General features: G+C 37.2%; 2 protein-coding genes across 2 annotated transcripts in view; one reads left to right on the top strand and one right to left on the bottom strand.

The window, feature by feature from the left end:
- The window catches only part of tln2b (talin 2b), a 155797-nt gene extending 154892 nt beyond the window's left edge, over positions 1-905 (bottom strand). Inside the window, exon 1 of the mRNA XM_081356466.1 lies at positions 687-905. The gene's annotated coding sequence lies outside the window, so the exon portion shown is untranslated. The remainder of the gene's footprint in view (positions 1-686) is intronic.
- c2cd4a (C2 calcium dependent domain containing 4A) lies at positions 122-8327 on the top strand. Its single transcript, XM_081356470.1, has 3 exons — positions 122-331; positions 6500-6685; positions 6802-8327. The coding sequence occupies exon 3, from the start codon at positions 6833-6835 to the stop codon at positions 8201-8203; it is 1371 nt and encodes a 456-aa protein (XP_081212596.1). The 5' UTR covers positions 122-331; positions 6500-6685; positions 6802-6832; the 3' UTR covers positions 8204-8327.
- Positions 8328-19882: the final 11555 nt, after the last annotated feature.

Genomic DNA, 19882 nt, shown 5'->3' with positions numbered 1-19882 from the left:
TATACTGAATTCAATCACGGTTATCGGTATTAACTGAATCGAGAGGCACTCATACCGATTCGCTCAGACCAGTTTGTTGAGTCGGTTCACTATAAAGATCCAAATAAAAAACGATTCGTTCACATCGCTACATTTAAATCATTTGCAAACAGCTTGCGTTAGCACCTTGCATGTAAATAGGCCGTACATAATTTCCAAAGAAATCCATCCATCAGCTGAGAGAGAGAGAGAGAGAGGGAGGCTACGCAACCCCGTTCCTCGATGTCAATACGCCGTAGGACTTCATGATACCTAAAATCAGCGCGACTAAACTACAACATATCCAGAAAAGGTAAAACTGTGACAAGCAACTCTACATGCTCTGAGAATAGCTAAAATTATCATTGGATATACAATTGTTTTACAAACAAACAAAATTCCGATAGATAATTATTATGCACGGTCAATCCACTCACATGTAAGGAGGAATAAATCACTGGCTTCAAATTCACTGACAGATTGCAGAATTCAGACATCACGCCGCACGAGACTCAACACCGCCCATTCATTCGGCTCCATCATAACATGTCCACCATAAATCAACACCAAAGCGCCTTGAACTCACAACAAAAGAAGAACTACACGTGCGAAGCATCAAAACGGTTCAGTTGTAAATAAGAACAAGATAAAAAATCAAGATTTCTTACCTAAAAGGCAGCACGCGCTCTCGTGCGCGAGAGATGATTGAGTTGATTCAGAGGCAGCGCGAGCTGAACTGCGGTCCTGCCTCTGGAACACGAAGCCCCGCCCCTCTTGTTACTAGGGTCCCCCATCGAGGCGATATGATGTTGAGATAAGTCCTTCAAGTTGAAGTGCGATTATTGAACGAGTCGTTGCCTACTATCAGTGTTACACACCCATGTATTAAACTGAAGGCGTTTGTGTGTCTGTGTTTGTCCATGCAAAGTTGACCTCTAAACCCGAACCTTTAAGTGTGCATAATGAAGTAGTAGGAATATTTGGCTACATATCCAATCTCTCTCTCTCTCTCTCTCTCTCTCTCTCTCTCTCTCTCTCTCTCTCTCTCTCTCTCTCTCTCTCTTTCTCTCTTTCTTTCTCTTTCTTTCTATATATATATATATATATACACACACATACGTAATTTATATAATAAAGTAAATGTATAAAATAAAATATATATTACAATTTAATGGTAGCAAAGTAGATGCACTGCACATTTCCATTTCTGTTTTCAGCAGATGCTAATACTCTCAGAATGGCCAAATATCAGAGAAATATCAGTCCAAATACCTTCACTGTACCATGGTACGGTACTTTTTTATGAGGTCACTATTACTGCGACTAAATATGCCAATCTGAGACAGTGTACAATGTGTCAGACTGAGATAATGTACTCACAAATGATTCTGAATATTATTTTGTGGGGGAATGTGTGTTTGTTTGTTCCCTTAACATTTGAATGTTACTTTTACAATTCAGATGTAAAGGAAGAAAATGGACTTCAAGTCAACTGTTTCTTATAGAGAGATTCTCTGGTTCTGTATGTTAGTGATACTCGGAGAGAGCTGTCATCAAACATTTATAGGCCGGTCCCTGAAGACTTCACAGACGTCTGTCTGCAGTCTGTCTTGTATATTCAGAGTGACCTTTATTTCCAATGACCAGCCTGGGACATTATAATGTATTGAGTATTTCTCCTGAAGCGCATGTTCAGACATTTGCTATATGATTGTGTGTGTGTGTGTATGTGCACATTGTAGCTCATCTGGATCTGTTGCTGTAACTGATAGTGTTGTCGTGGTGATGGAGCTTGAACTGCTGCTTGTGTACATGATGAATATGCAAGCACAGCTAATGAGGCTAATAGAGCAGAAAATGAGATGTATCATTAGAGGTTATGTACTGTCGAATGCAAAAAAAGAAGAAAGAACTAAAAGGTGCGAGTATACTCGCAGACGGAACAAAGGAAATCAAGTGTGTGTGTGTGTACTGTATCCTATATACACTAAATACTATAAACACAGTTGTAAAAAGAAATACACAAAAAAAATTATATATATATATATATATATATATTATGTATGTATATATATGTATATATATATAAAATGTATGCATGTATGTGTGCCGTTTAGATTAATTGCATCTAACATAAACGTCTTAGTTTACATAATATGTGTGTATACACACACATATATTTATACATATTGTATAAATGTGTGTGTATATACAGTATATATATGTGTGTGTGTGTGTGTGTGTGTGTGTGTGTGTGTGTGTGTGTGTGTGTGTGTGTGTGTGTGTGTGAATGTATATACACACAGATATGCGCACACACATAACATTTATAAATATAATATATACAGTATACACACACACACACACACACACACACACACACATTATGTAAACAACTTTTATGTTAGATGCTGTTAATGTGATTAATCGATTTGACAACACACACACACACACACACACACACACACACACGCACGCACGCACGCACACACACACACACACACATATAATATCTGTCAAGTACAGTGGTAGTGATAGTCAAGTAAAAGTGGTAATATATATATATATACCACTTTTACTTGACTATCGCTACCACTGTACTTGACATTATTTTCATACACATGAACAAACAACCATATTGACTGCTGTATTTCTGTTGCAAAATATATTATGGCTTAACCAAAACAAAGGAAATGTAAATAAAGAGGCAGTCATCGGCACAGCCAGCTTATCCTCAAGCCCCTTTGACCTCCAAGAGTCATTTGACGGATAAGCTTTACTCGTCATAACTGACAGGATGCTGTCCTCTAGTGTTCACTCTAAAAAAGACATGCAGGTTTCAAATCCTGCCCTGTTTTCCATATTTAAGAAATAAACAGTTAGAGACCCTCATTTCCTTTAATGGGTTCTGGGTTATTTTTGAAGCAGTATAGTGAAAGTTCTCAGGACGGTATTCTGAGGTCGCATTTAAAGGTGACCCTTAAACACATGATGTTCATTACATGGTGACCCATGATAATCATTAAAACCAGCTGCTGCTAGCAGGAAAGGGACCTGCTTGAAAGAAGAAAAACAAGGAGGATGTGTGTGGTAAACCCTACAATATGTGTCCTTGTGGGGACATTTTTTGAAAACAGCTCACATTATAAATAATAATTTTTTTTTTTTTTTAAATGTAAAAATGCAGAAAGTTTTCTGTGATGGAGTGATGGGTAGGTTTAGGGTAAGGGGATAGAATATACAGTTCGTACTGAATAATTTTTATGTTTAAGTTAAGTTTATGGAATGTCCCCATAAAACATGTGTGTTTGTGTGATCTTTTATGGTTTATGAGGACACAAATGTGTATAATGACATGGGTATTACAACGTAAACATGGTTGCCCTCGTAAACCAAATGGCTTAAAAAACTACTTAACTGTGCATACTTTTTTTTTTTTATAAAAAAAATGCAGAAAGTTTTCTGTGATGGGTTAAGAGAATAGAATATACAGTTTGTTTTTCACACTTTATATTAGGTGTCTTTAAATACTCTGTAAATACATAAAAAATATTTTTTTATGTTTTATTTTATAAGTTTATTTGTATAGGGACAGTACAAAAAAACATAATCCCAGTCAAAACTGGAAAATATGTATTGCACATAGAGAGTATAGCAAAAGCTAATTTGCATCTCAGGTCCCTAGAAAGGCTTTTCTAAACAAAATAAAAATAAATAAATAAATAAAACTACTACTCAGAGAATATAAAACTACCACAATATGTCACTTATAGACATTCAAATACCTACCTAAATTATACATATTAGAATGGAGCTTTCAACTCTAGCATAAAAAAAAACTTTTATAATATCATATAATAGTTGTTAGGTACAATGTACTTATTCTGTTGATGTTGTATTGTAAAACACTGTTTATGTTATTGAGGTGGGATATGGGTAAGGTTAGGGACAGGTTTGGTGGCATTAAAAGGGTTAGTTCACCCAAAAATGAAAATTATAATTTACTCACCCTCAAGCCATCCTAGGTCTTCGACTTTCTTCTTGGACCTTTTTTGGAATTCTTGGAATTTTAAATGAGCAAAAAATCTAGAGCTTAATAAAGCATTTTGTATAAATCTTATTAGAACAAGGGATTGGAACATTTAGTTTATGTGATTCGTATTCATAAATGTAAAACAAAAAAGTTTAAGATTTCTATGAAATGTTTTATTAAGCTCTTTAAAAAAAAAAAAAAAAAACGAATCTAAAATTCTTAATATCTAAGGATTATTCAATTTAATTTGATGGAATTTTACTATTAACTGAAATGCGTAAATCTTGGAAAAAAGGCTTAATATTTTTTTTGAGTGCAGTTAAAAGAGAAGCTAACATGACCGTAGATTATGGACTTTCAAAGCAAAAAAACAAGGGGGTATATGCAAATATTGATCCTTAGAAGTCGTAAAAAGTAAGTATATGTGTGTATGACCCCGACTACACCACTGATGCACACAATAAATGTATTGTATCAAATGATTCATTTAAATGTTAGTTCATAGTTAAAGACACTTAATATCAAGTGGGACCTTATTTATTTATTTTAAAAAAAGAATTCTTTCTTTTCTTCCTCTTTTCAATAAAACTGCAAAACTCTAAACAAAAATAATTATCATTTTACCCTAAAAAAATGAACACTAGTCTTTTGTTGGAATCATTAGGAATTTGTATAGTTAAAAATTAGTTAAAAGTCGCCCTTTGGTGTCTATCCGGGCAAATGCAGTGCTGTCTTCACTTAGTTCAAGTGTACTAATTTTAAGAAAAAACACAAAGCTGGTCTGGAATCAGCATGGGGTGACTTCTGCGGTGGTATATATATATCGCACAATCCTATTTATATGGCAATTATTTCCTGCGCAGCTGTTCATAATCTCTAAATGACTTCTAAGTGCTATTTAAAAAGTTTTATCAACACTGAAGCACTTGTTTACTTCATGCTTTTCAAACATTAGAATAAGCCTTTCCTGCTGTTAAGGCCTTAAATGTTACTCAATGTGATCACAACATTTCTTAGAAACCATCAAAAAGGCATCACTACACTCTAGGATCATTACGTCTATCCACCTCTCTTAGGTTACTGCAATAACCCCTCGAACTTTGACCATGAGCTAACAGTAAACAAAGACATAAATATCAAGCATGACGTCGTAAGACAACTGTAGCGTGAGATACTGTAGATCACCTATTCGAAGGTACATAACCTAAGGCTACACTGCACATGTTTTATCAAAGTAAATAGTCAGGAAGTGTCGTTTGTAATTAGACTAATAATGATATTACAGAGATGTGTGAATATTAAGTAAATATTAGGGAATTATACAGGAGATCCTGCATTCAAATTTTGCAAAGCTCATCTGTATCCTGCCACAAGAGGGCACCGTTGAAGTGTCTGTATTTGTCTGTGTTTATTATTTCGATCAATGTCAAGAGCCAAGAGTTTCGGTCACACTTTATATTGGGTGCCCTTAACTATGTACTTGCATAAAAAAAAAAAAAAAATTACAATGCTCTTATTGTGTTCATATTGGATTGCAAAACACTTGCTGCTATTGTGGTGGGATACGGGTAAGGTTAGGGACAGGTCTGGTGGTATGAGTAGTTTTAAGGGTGGGGTAAGGTGTAAGGGAAGGCTCAATAGAGTAATTACTGTATTTAAACAAGATTTGACTTTTTTTTAAAGTCAGTTTAATGTAATTTAAGTTTAAATGACTTAAACATCCAAGTTGATTGTACTTAATTTAAGGCAGCAACTTTTTAATTAAATTAAAGTGTGATTAATTTAAACGTTGGTAGTAGTTTATGTTGTTTCAGCGTTGCATTGACATGTGGTTTCAACAATATGAATAAAATATGGTTATGACAATATAAATATCTCTATGAATAAGAACTGCAAAAAGGCCAAAAAATGTTTCATTATTAACAATAATTTTTCTTAGACCAATCAAACAATCAGCAAGCCCCTTTTCATTATAGTTTTATAGGGCATACCCAGAGATTATTGTGCCAAGCTTGTGAATGAGTTTGTAAGCTCAGTAAATTTACTTTAGACCTTAGTATTTGCTGACCCAGATACATCAGAGCCTGTGTTCCGTCACTGGTATAACTAAAACTGTAGTCTTTGCGGGAAAAATGCCAGTGACATTTGGATTTGCATCATATTCAGGTATCATTAACCTACAACCCACATCTAATATTACAATTCGCGCACAGAGTAATGGAAACTCAAACACACACACACACACATGCCTTTGTTTTATCAGCCAAATTTTTTGGATTTCATTGCAATTTGCTTATCAGACTGGCCTTTACCTTTCCCAGTCTTGGACTGCTTAGATTAAAGTGTCGTGGCTTGCGAGTTTCTATAGGAACCAGTAGCCTTGAAAGCAGGGCAGCCCTCTCTTACCACTCGTGGGTGTGATCGAATAGCCCTTATCTCCGCCCACAGTGCTGTTCTGTATAAAAGGCCAAGAGCCCTTCACATGTGTCAGAAAGAGAAGCCAGTCTAACAGGAGAGCCTGCTGATTAGAGACTCCTGGCTATCACCCTGAAGACCTTGTTTAATGCAGCGTATAGAACAAGGACCTGTCTGAACAGACACTCAATTCCTCCACCGGAGAATCGGGTACACAAGGTAAGCAGCATACTAAATGTTCTGGCATTAAGATATAAAGACAGACACCTAATGCACAATTTTGGAATAAAACTAAGTGGACCAGACTTATAACCACAGATCTTTTATTTTTGCAGTGTTTCTAACTTGAGTCCAAACTGAATTCCCATGTGGGTGGTAGAGAAGATCAGAGTGTCCGTCGAAAGGACCAACTTGCCACTTTCCGTAACGGAATACAGCTTCAAAATCGGAGACATCATGTTTGGAGACAAGTCATCCATTGAGAAAGACAAGAAAGGCTTGCTGTGTCCGAACATCATTACCCCGGACACCATCCCAGAGTTCTGCATTCCCCCCAAGATCTCAAGCCCAGTGGAGGGCAAGAGTATTGAGCAGGGGAGGCCGACTCCATGCATCCGAGTGTCTCCATGTGAGAAGGGAAGTCCGAAGAGAGAGGTCAATAACCGAGAGCTACACAATAACCATATCATCCAGGTGGAGAGTGTTGAGGATGGACCATATGACAATGGCTGTAGTGATGAGGAAACCACCAATGCTGATCCTCAAAGCCAGGCTGCACTTTCCCTGCCTCACTTAGCTAAAGCTCAAACCAGCTATGGCTTCTGCACCTTGCTGGAAAGTCCCCACACCAGAAGAAAGGAGTCCCTCTTCCACAATGACCCTAACTCCAGTGGAATCCCCTTGGTTCTTCCTCGGAGTAGATCGAACACTTGCTCCAAATCTTCCATGCCATCTTCCCCAATCCTGCCATCTTCAAGCTCCCCTTCTTCCTTTAGCCTGAATGCTCTTACTTCCAGACTTTCTCCAAAAGGCTTCCTGCACCGACAGGGAACTCTGGATAGCGATACTACCTCCTCGGCAGAATCCTCCCCCTTCAGTTCTCCTCTATTGAACAGATGCCCACCAAAGTCTTCTCTCCTCAAAGTGCTTAGCCATGAGAAAATCCTCTACCGTAACCTCCGGAAGGCTGCCATGTCCAGAAACAATTCCTTATCGACGGACGAGAGCAGCTCCACGGACAACAGCCCCAACATCATCAGGAGAGCATCTGACGGCCTTGTAGAACCTCTCCAGTGTGGTTTCAGCTTGGCACCTCCGGCTATCTTCCCCATGGACTTGGTTCTGCACCGGGAGAGGGTGATGAAAGAGAATTTGGTGCCTGTTGGAAGGGATGGGACCTTGCGGTTGTCAGCAGAGTACTGCCCTGAAAACCAGAGACTGCGCGTCCGCCTCATTAGCGCAGAAGGCCTGTATGCTCTGTCTGTGGACCCTAAAAGCATTAACTGCAGCGTTAGCCTCTCTATCATGCCCGGAAAAGTCCAGAAACAGCGCAGCACGGTTATCAGGAAGAGCCGCAATCCAATCTTCAATGAGGACTTTTTCTTTGACTGTATATCAGAGGATGATCTCTGCCAGAGGACACTTCGATTCAAAGTCGTAAACAAGATGTCCACAATGAAAAGAGACTATATTCTGGGCAACTGTGATCTTCCTCTCTCCAGCATTGTCACATTATAAATCCCACTGATCCAAACTGCTTAATTTATTGTGTGTGAGAGTGAGCATGCATGTATTTGTATGTATTGTATTAAGTTTTATTTATTGCCAAATCTCTTTATCTGCCAAAGACTTGTTTTTTATTAAACAACAAAAACTATATCAGTCTTGTGGTCTTTTGTTCTTGACGGAAAAAATAATTTTAGGTATTCAGTCAACAAATGAAGAGTTCAGATGCAAAAGCCTCTTAAGTGCCATCTGAAATGTTCTTCTAGAATGATCATTTTTATCAAGCTCGTATATTTAAGTTAAGTAATTACACTTAAATGACAACTAATAGGTAATTTTCATTGCCATTTAAGTGAAATTACTGAATTTAAATATACAAGCTTGATAAAAATGATCATTCTAGAAGAAAATTTCAGATGGCACTTAGAGGCTTTTGCATCTGAACTCTTCAAATAATCATTTATTCATGATGAGAACATCTGTGACTGAATCAAAGCACGGCAGTCTTAAAAGGTTCTTAATTTCCGTAATGGCCTCCATTGTTCCTTGTCTCATCTTGAGCGGCTTGATTGCCGCTACACTGTGACACGTAGCCTTTTGCAAGTAACAAGATTTTTAAATGCAAGATACAAATGTTGATTATTTAAATTGATGGAGAAAACACTAAACAATTGCTTGTGGCAGATGAAAACATATTTGTATCAGTCAAATAAGGCTGCCTTTAACTATTTCCTTAGGCAAAGTACACCTTGTAAAGTTAATCGATGTGGCTTCCTTTTTCCCAACACAGAGATATTTCTTTGGGAGGTGTTGTAATAAGCAGGTTTTAAAATGGCCTGTCAGTGGGATCTGAAATTCACAATTACAGTAGCAATACCGTAATACTGTGCTTCCTCCGGGCTAAACATAAAAGAGCAGTAGTAAGACATTTGAGACCTCAGTAATAGCTAAATGGTGAGGCTTACCATTCACTAATCTTTCAGTGGACGAGGTAAATAATAACAAGGCGGCACTGATTGCAAAATAACTCACCTTCTCTGATTTCCTATAAGCCTGTTGTTTCCTGCTGACCTTTGCAGGGATTATAATAAAGTAACTTGAGACAGAGATGGCTCATGCTCATTAAACCATCTGGGTTTCCCACCCCCTCCTCCTTTTTTTCAAACAGGCTTGCTGACTAGGCCAAGGCTTGCCAGCTTGGCAAGCATTTAGCATTAATAGAAGCAAGGGTATGATTTTCCACTGATCTAGAACAAGCTAATCCCACTTAAACCCCTATACTTCAAGAGGTAAATTGATTCCAGATCGGTATGAAAGCCTGATTTCTAAGTATAATGATGAAACAATCAGGTTTTGGGTGTACGATAGTGGAGTGCATCCTCCTGTGCAGTTTGAGCTGCAAAACGACCAACTCCATTAAAATTGCGAAGAATTACCTCAGTCATGCTAGCTAGCAGTCATAGAAAATGTTGCTTAAAGGGGACCTATTATGCAACATTTACTTTTACATGGTGTTTGAACGTGTGTCGGCAGTGTGTGTACCCAACCACCCTATAACGGTAAAAATCCACCTATACTCCTCTTTTTTTAATCCCCATTAAGCAGCGTCTCAGAACAAGCCATTTGCAGATTCTAGCAATGTGACGTCGCAAATGCTTAGGACTCTCGATTGCTGACGGACTCTGCCCTATTAGCATAGACCCTGCATTGAGTGAGCTGTACACAGTCCGCCATGTTTATCTCCTCGTAAGAAAATGTATTCTTATTAAAGTTAAATATAACTAAAGTTATTCAGTCAAGAGCAGTGAGCGATTTTCTGTTTTTCTTTTGTTTTTTGATTCATATTAACATCATATATACAGAGGTGGACAGTAACAAAGTACATTTACTTGAGTATCTGTATTTTACTTGAGTATTATTTTTTCTGGAAACTTTTTACTTTAACTTCACTACATTTGAAAGACAAATATCGTACTTTTTACTCCACTACAAATCTGTCAAGGTCCTTGAGTAGAAAGTAACATCAGTCAGTGGATGATTTTGGTTGCAGGGGTTGCATTTTGGTTGGAAATGAAAGTCGGGTTGACGTCAGAACCCTGCATCCGATTGACATCAGAACCCGACGTCAGATTGACGTTGGATATTGATTGAAAATAAAAGTCGGGTTGACGTCAGAACCCGATTGATGTTGGTTTCTGACGTCAACCCGATTTTCATTTTCAACCACAATACAACGTCTGTCCAACGTTGGAGATCAACGTCAATCTGACATTGGATTCTGACATAAACCTGATTTTCAATTTCAACGTTGGGTTTGGTTTTCTAAATGCGAATTTTGTCACTTTTTTGGAGCACACTAGCTTATAGATAACAGCAAGGCTAACATATTCATACTAAAAGCCAAAAAACTTTAAATAGGGCAATATTTGAGGGAACAGCCATTTGGGTGTCCGAAACCATTGTGGACATTATTGAGTGCACTTATTCAATCTCACATTCAATCCCACTACTGGAACTGTGTTCTAGAAATAAATTTGATATTGACATGAGGGTAGTTATGCAGGCATAGATTCAGAGGCATACGGTACTTTAAGTATTACATACAACAATGCAACAATAATAAAACAATGCATTGACATTTGCTTTTTACTTTTGATACTTAAGTACTTTTAAAAACGAGTACTTCTGTACTTTTACTTAAGTAAAAATAGGTCTTTACAACTTTTACTTGTAACGGAGTAATATTTGACCAGTAGTATCTATACTTTCACTCAAGTAAGGAATGTGTGTACTTCGTCCACCTCTGCATATATAGAAGTAGAAAATGCATATTATGCTGCTGTCAATTTAATACACAGATCTAATAAACGCATGCGATTTCTTTCATTGCTGTATACTTTCACAGACATAACCAACCGTGTTTATGTGAACGTTGTGTGTTTTTGACATAACCTTGTGTGTATTTGACAGTTTAAGCGCAGTAAGACATGAAAGAGAATTTTCTGACAGACAGCGTTCTGTGCGCATGCTTCGGATGAGTGCACTCAGTAAAGCCAATATCAGAAGTTTAGACTGATATGGCTTTAGAACGCATGCCGATAATAAACTTTCATGATGATGAAGAACTGCAATGTCACGTGAGCGTGACCGCGATAAAGATGATAATCAAAACCAAACAGATGTTTTGATTTTTTGCCAGAGTATCCAAGGCATGAGCTGTACAGGCTCCGCCCTCTTCTGGAGAGTAGCAGCTCATTTGTATTTAAAGATACATGCACAAAAAACTGCATGTTTTTCCTTCCACTCAAAAATGGGCTTTTACAACATGGTATAATGAATGATCTGTGGGGCATTTTGAGCTGAAACTTCACATATTCTGGTGGACACCTGAGACTTATATAACATCATGTAAGAAGGGGCGTCTACTTTTCTACAAAGTCCCTTTTAAGTCCCTTTTAAGATCATGACAGACCCAGGAATAATAACCGTTTAAATTAAACTCCTTAGACTCTGATCATTTTACTTTAGTGCGAGTATAATACTATCCTGCGGAAGAGCACTTTGATCACATAACACTTTGAAGCACATGGGTCTGTCATGTGCCTCGCTGGCAGAGCTGTCGCATTTATGCATGTCCAGGAATACTTGAAAACAAAACTGCGTACAACCTGCTCTGTGCGCTCTTATGCATGGCATCAATATGCAGAAAGAGAGATATAGTGGGAATGAATGAAAGATGAAAGCCTCTTAACATATACATGAAGAGCGCACATATCCATAACCATCAGAATATGCATAACATGTTTAACAGATGGTCATGGATGACTGTTTTAATCATTTCATTAAGACTAATCTAATAAGAGTTGTTTAGGAGGCAATTCATATCCAAATGTGACTACATTGCTATATTTTTATTTATTTTCTTAATTTACTTAACCAAATCATTTTATAGTATAATTTATATGTAATTATTATTTAAAATGGAATTATAAACTATTTTTTTTTTTTTTTACATTTTCTAGGTGGTTGATGGGGTGTTTCTTTGTTGTTGCATGAGTGGTTAGGGTGCCTTTTTCAATGCATCATGTTCGTAGAATTGTAAAATTCTAATTCATAATGTAGACTACTGTTAATATCTAATGTGCAAGCTGGAAATGCATGTAAAATGCATAAAATGGCACAGCAGATTTGCTACAACTTATTTGTTTACCGTCACAGTGCAAGAAATGACACCCTGAATCATCCCTGTTTGTGACAACTGCACTGGTCCTCTTTAAAGAGATGGTAGATAGACTTCATTCACGTTTTTTCCAGAAAGTCCAGAGAGAAAACGAGAAAAAGAGCTCACAGTTGCCAGGCAACTTCTTTCAGCATGGTTAGGCCACGTTGAGCTCTGCACAGTTAGGCACTGTCAATAGCAATCACTGCTATTTGTTTGGCCTTCCAGATGAATTAACTGTTCTTTTCTGTCCCCATTCTGCATTTTTTTTTATTATTGTGCAGAAGTCTTTTTTTTTATGTACTCAAATCTAATTAAATTAAGCATTTGATTTATGAGCGAGCTGGCCGAGCGCATCTGGTTTGTAGAAAAGTAGATTTGATTATAGACGTTTATTTTATGTATAATTTCTCTATTTTAAACCAGTGTTTGTGACAGGCAAAATATTGGTTTGATCACATTATTTACTAACTACATCCACTTTACGTTTGCTGGTTGTTGCTTATTTGCTTAAATTATTAAATGGCCTTTTCTTGTACTTCCACTTAGCTAAGAGGCCCAAAGTACAGTTCTTACCTCAGCAGTCTATTTATTAATAGTCTAGCTGGTTGTTTTTAGATAAAAGTAGACAGGACCATAAACTTATTTTGTGCAGTGATAAGCATTGCTTTCAACAGAACTGATGTATCATTAAGAGCATCCGTTGCTATTTTAAGTTAATGTTATCTGTGGTTAAATATTAAGCTAAAAGCTCTTAGTCTGGCTCTGGGGATGAGCGCTATTAAGAAGGACTGAGAAATGTGCAATGAAAATGCATGCAAACTAAGACAAATATTAAAACATTTAGTTTTAAAGGTTAAAAGTAAAGGTTTTAAGTGTGCCCCAGCACTTTCTTAATTTACAAGTCAATTGAAAATTGACAACACTGCCATATTTAATGTATTTTAATGAAAATTGAACTGGAATAAACCCCTTTAGGGTGGTGCAAAACCACTTGTTTGGGTTTATTTTATTTTGCAATAATGACCGGCCGTCTGTACATTATCCCTTACTTTAACAAACATGCTCCATGTTGCTTCGAGACTTTTCTCGAATTCATTATGAGGACCTTTTGAGAAGCCCCCTCTTTTGTTTTGCATTAGTGACGTACATGTAAACCCCCTCTGGTGAGCACATAAAAGAGAAAGACCACCGTGCTATTGTGCTCAGGATGCTTTGTGCAATGGGTTTTCTCAGTCTGGGTTACCGTCATCATTTCCTAGCTCTGTTGCACCCTCCGCCCCCTTCGCACATAGATCTGAACAATGTTGATGGCTTAACAGGCAATTGCAATAAAGCCTGTGTGGGAGCAGATATATCATCCATCTTTGTATTCCATGTTGATTCAGCTGACACGGTTGTGTTGCAAATGGGAATTTACAGGTGGTTCCCAATGCCTGTTGGCAGCTGATTGCCACGTGTTGGATTGCTATTCAAATCAAAGTGTGCCATGATTAGGACTTTTCCTATTTAAACATAATTTTTTAGAGATTTCACTTACGAAGAGTCGTTTATAGCAGAAAAAATATATTAGAAATGAGCATAACTCCAAAATGGATATTGGCTATGGAAATGTCCCTGACCTTCATGATTTTTCCTGGCTTGATTTTTTTTTTTTATGTTCTCAATCATATATATATATATATATATATATATATATATATATATATATATATATATATATATATATATATATATATATATATATATATATATATATATATAAATTGTGTGTGTGTTTTATAGGAACACTCCACCGTTTTTTGAAATAGGGCTTATTCACCGTCTTTTCTACATTTAGATAGGTGGGCAAACACATTTTTGTCTCAGTGCATGCGTTGTTTTAGTTTGGCAGTGCCGCCGATAGCTTAGCTTAGCATAATGAATGGAATTCTTTGTTGCCAGCTAGCATGTTGTGAGTAAAAGTGATAAAAAATAAAAAAAACGAATTACTTCTTGTGGCCTGCATATTCACAACGAGTACAAATAGCAATGCAGATTAAGACTAGGCGATTTCCTAGGCAGATATTGACTTGGGACTATATTGGGGTGAAGCACAGGCGAAGCACTGCTACTTGGGCGCAGAGATATCACGCAACACCTGAAATCCCCCAACTTCCGTCAACATACCAGCGTGAATAGTAGCCGGCTATTTTTCCTACAGTAGACATAGTGAATGGCGATGAACATGGCGGATTTTGTGAGAGACGAAGAGGGTGACTTCTCAAACAGTCGAGAGCCAGAACCATACCTCTATGAACCAGAGTTTTCAGAAGATGAGATGCGTGCTTTGGAAATAGAACGACAGGAGGAGGAGGTTGCGATCGCTCAACAGCCTGAGGACGTGAGGATGAGAGTCAACATGAACTGGTGGTGAGTGTGATATCTCTGCACCCAAGTAGCAGTGCTTCGCCTGTGCTTCACCCCAATATAGTCCCAAGTCAATATCTGCCTAGGAAATCACCTAGTCTTAATCTGCATTGCCATTTGTACTCGTTGTGAATATGCAGGCCACAAGAAGTAATTCGTTTTTTTTATTTTTTATCACTTTTACTCACAACATGCTAGATGGCAACAAAGGATTCCATTCATTATGCTAAGCTAAGCTATCGGCGGCACTGCCAAACTAAAACAATGCATGCACTGAGACAAAAATGTGTTTGCCCACCTATCTAAATGTAGAAAAGAAGGTGAATAAGCCCTATTTCAAAAAACGGTGGAGTGTTCCTTTAAAGTGTGTTAAATATTAATAATATTGATTTGAATTAAGTAATATTTGTGTTTCTTGAAACAGATCAGTTTAATTCTCCATTCTCAAAATATTTTGATAGAAATTTCACAAATATATTAAGTGTATTTTAAATGAATTGGTTAGTCAAATACTAAATTATTTTAGTGAAAAAAAATTAAATATAACTGTACATTTTAGACAAAATTAAACTTTGGATTTTTAGTCAGTTATTTGGTATGTTATTGGTAGGTTATGAAGTTAAAAAAGTTAATTATTGCTGTGATATTTACTAAGCCACTGAATTATTTTTTGGACCAGTTGGAGTTTGTTTTTTAAGCGTGCAGGGCAACCATTCAGTAGTGCATTACAATAATCTAGCCTTGAGTTCATGAACGCATGAACTAACTTTTTCGCATTTGTCATACGTCGTAATTTACATATATTTTTAAGATGGAAGAATGCGGTTTTACAGATGCTAGAAACGTTCAAATGAAAGATTGGTATCAAAGAGCACACCCAGGTTCCTAACTGACGACGAAGACTTGACAGAATATCCATCAAGCGTTAGACATATTTTTGGTCCAATAATTAGAATCTCTGTTTTTTCAGAATTAAATTACTAGTCATCCAATTTTTTATTTCAGCTATGCATTCCGTTAATTTTGTGAATTGGTAAGTTTCGTCGGGGAGCAAAGAAATATACAGCTGAGTATCATCAGCATAACAGTGAAAACTAATGCTATGCTTCCTAATAATATCTCCCAAGGGTAGCATGTACAGAGTGAACAGCAGCGGTCCTAGTACTGAGCCTTGTGGTATGCCATACTGAACTTGTGATATGACACCTCTTCATTTACTGCTACAAACTGATAATGGTCAGATAAGTATGATTTGAACCATGCCAATGCAATTCCACTGATGCCAACATAATTTTCGAGTCTATTCAAAAGAATGTTGTGGTCGATAGTGTCAAATGCAGCACTAAGATCGAGTAACACTAATAGAGAGATACAACCACGATCAGATGATAAGAGCAAATCATTTGTAACTCTAAAGAGAGCAGTCTCAGTACTATGATACAGTCTTATTAGTGAGCCAGGAATTGAATTGTCTTCTCCTCGGAGACGATATGCTGTACCTGGCTGGAATGTTCTGCCTGGCTAGTCACGCTAATATCTGTGGGTTTTAACATCTGAAGATAAAATGAACAGCACAAGAACAGACAGATCAATCGCATTATTCCAGGCTCATTGCTAAAGTCACAGTTACAACAGACCGGAACAGTCACCATTAAGGCTGATTTATACTTCTGCGTCGTTGTTTGCGTTGACGCGCAATTACACATGCAGAGGGAGCATGTGAAACCTGATGGAGGGGTTCTAGCAGACAAATCACAGCGCTTGCGGTCTGCGTAGAATTGATGCGGTTACATTTTTGGAGAGGTGCACATCAGGGTACGGCAGAAGGGTTCGTGTCCTACACACAGCCTATGACTTAGCTATGGCGTGAGTTTGACACAGAAGTATAAATTGGGCTTCACGTCAGTACCTTAAAAACGACAGTTTCAGCTTGTCTTGTTTTTCCATAAAGAAAAGAAAACTCGGAAATGGGCGAAGTGGGTGAGGTGAGCTAATGCTATCAACAGGAAAATGTTGGCCTTATCTGAGCTTTGACAGGAGAGACTTGTTGTAAAGCTGACTAGAATGCAGTTCTGACGTGGATATTGAACAGATTTAAAGCCAAACATACTGTCGATGTGATGATTTAATGCATAGCAACACCTCTGTTTTGTGAAAACATAACGATTAACTTGTCACTTGTCCACCTCATTAATAAATGTGTGGACACATTTTCATCATAAGCCGGTTATTAGCTATCAGTTATCCGTGAGAACAATGTTTATTATGTCCGACATCACTGTCAGTCACATCTGGCTGTATTTGCACTCTATGAGAGTCAACATGGACTGCAATTGACAACTGGCAAATTTACTTCCTGATCTCTGTAATGGCCATGACATCATGCTGTTAGCTATTCTGATTGCTGTTGTTATTGGACCAGATAACTTTGATACCACACATAGGACGGATGGTGCATTCTGTCACGAGGAATGACAGTTGCAGATGCCACTTTATTACCACATTTAATTAATGATGGATTTCCCTAAATAAACATTTGGAGTAACACTTCCTTGAGTGAATAGAGTAAAAACAATAATTTACGGTAAAGACTCTGTTTGCTCTTTATCTTTGCTGGCTTCCTTCCATAAGATTCCAACAATAGATGTGACACAAAACATGTGTTCGTTATCGTCTGTTTATATTTTGACAGGCTCTTGGCATAGCTTGCCAGTTTAACTGCTAGTTTATGTTTGAGTTTGCTTTATATGTTTTGATTGCTGTCGAGAAGTTATTTGACAACTGTTTAGTAAGTCTCATGACATGGTGAAGTCACAGTGAAGTTTACTTTCGTTTCTCCTGGTGGGAAAGAGAGGGATTTGAAAGAACATACTAGCTTTTAAGCTTTAAGGAAATGTGAGCAGTGCTTTCCCCTGCATACAGTGTTTTTGGTGGTTGCCAGGGTGTTGCTATGCAGTTTTTCCTGTGTTTTTGGCACATTACTATGCTGTTTCTAGGATGTATTGTGAGCTGTTGGTTGGGTGTTGCTAAGTGGTTGCAAAGGTGTTTTGCTCTTAAGATGGTAGGGCGTTACTATGCGGTTGCTAAGGTGTTTTGTGTTTTGCTCTTAAGATTTTAGGGTGTTGTTATGCAGTTTCTAAAGTGTTTTGTGTAGGACTTATTAGCACATTGGACTAAAGTTGTCAGGGCATTACTATGCGGTTGCTAATGTGTTTTGTGTAGGACTTATTAGCACATTGGACTAAAGTTGTCAGGGCATTACTATGTGGTTGCTAATGTGTTTTGTGTAGGCCTTATTACACATTGGACTAAAGTTGTCAGGGCATTACTATGTGGTTGCTAATGTGTTTTGTGTAGGACTTTTTAGCACATTGGACTAAAGTTGTCAGGGCATTACTATGCGGTTGCTAATGTGTTATGTGTAGGCCTTATTACACATTGGACTAAAGTTGTCAGGGCATTACTATGTGGTTGCTAATGTGTTATGTGTAGGCCTTATTACACATTGGACTAAAGTTGTATAGTTTTGTATCACATTGTATTGTAAAGTTGTTTGGGTGTTGCTGTTCAGTTGCTATGGGGTTTTGTGTGTTTTTTGTTTGTTTGTTTGTTTGCATATTGCTATAAAGTTGTTAGGGTGTTGCTATGCGGTTGCTAAAGTGTTTTGTGGTGTGTTTTTAGCACAATGCTATAAAGTTGTTAGGGTGTTGCAATGCGTTGTTAAAGTGTTTTATGGTGTGTTTTTTGCACATTACTATAAAGTTGTTAGGGTGTTGCAACGCAGTTACTAAAGGTTTTTTTTTTTTTTAGCACATTACTATTAAGTTGTTATGGTGTTGCTATGCGGCTGCTAAAGTGTTTTGTGGTGTTTATTAGCATATTACTATGCGGTTACTAAAATAATTTGTGATGTTTTTCACATTGCTCTAAAGTTGTTAGGATGTTGCTATGCGGTTACTAAAGTGTTTTTTTTTAGCACATTGCTATAAAGTTATAGGGTGTTGCTACGCAGTTACTAAAGTGTTTTGTGGTATTTCTTAGCACATTACTATAAAGTTGTTTGGATGTTGCTATGCGGTTACTAAAGTGTTTTGTGGTGTTTTTTAGCATATTGCTATGCGGTTACTAAAGTGTTTTGTGGTGTTTTTTAGCATATTGCTATGCGGTTACTAAAGTGTTTTGTGGTGTTTTTTAGCATATTGCTATAAAGTTGTTAGGATGTTGCTATGCGGTTGCTAAAGTGTTTTTTTTTAGCACATTGCTATAAAGTTATAGGGTGTTGCTACGCAGTTACTAAAGTGTTTTGTGGTATTTCTTAGCACATTACTATAAAGTTGTTTGGATGTTGCTATGCGGTTACTAAAGTGTTTTGTGGTGTTTTTTAGCACATTGCTATGCGGTTACTAAAGTAATTTGTGGTGTTTTTCACATTGCTATAAAGTTGTTAGGATGTTGCTATTCGGTTACTAAAGTGTTTTTTTTTTTTTTTACACATTGATATAAAGTTGTTAGGATGTTGCTATGCAGTTACTAAAGTGTTTTGTGGTGTTTTTTTTAGCACATTGCTCTAAGTTGTTAGGGTGTTGCTATGCGGTTGCTAAAGTGTTTTTTTGTTAAAGTTGCTAAGGGTTTTTGAGAGTACTTTTTTTTTTGCGCATTGCCCTAAAGTTGTTAGGCCATTGCTACGCAGTTGCTAAGGTGGGTTTTTATGCATATTTTTCTAAAGTTGTTTGGGCTATGCTGTTCGGTTGCCAAGGGGTTTTGTGTGTTCTTGTTTTTTTGACGTTTTTTTTTTTGCATATTGCTCTAAAGTTGTTATGGTGTTGCTATGCAGTTGCTAAAGTGTTTTGTGTCAGGATTTTTTTGCACATTGCTATAAAGTTGTTTGGGCGTTGCTATGCATTGCAAATGTGTTTTGTGTGCATTTTAGAACATTGCCAAGCAGTCATTAGGGTAATCAGAGCAGTTGTCAGGTTGTTGTTATGCCATTGCTAAAGTGTTTCTTAGCCCATTGCTACAGTATTTTGTGAGTTTTTTTAATATATATGTGTGTGTGTGTGTGT

The sequence above is a fragment of the Scardinius erythrophthalmus genome (assembly GCF_964197995.2).
Source record: "Scardinius erythrophthalmus genome assembly, chromosome: 24".
Taxonomy (NCBI): Eukaryota; Metazoa; Chordata; class Actinopteri; order Cypriniformes; family Leuciscidae; genus Scardinius; species Scardinius erythrophthalmus.
This window is presented reverse-complemented; position numbering and strand designations above follow the sequence as displayed.

Coding starts and splice junctions, on each gene's coding strand:
- c2cd4a (XM_081356470.1), top strand. CDS start 6,833: ATGTGGGTGGTAGAGAAGATCAGAGTGTCCGTCGAAAGGACCAACTTG.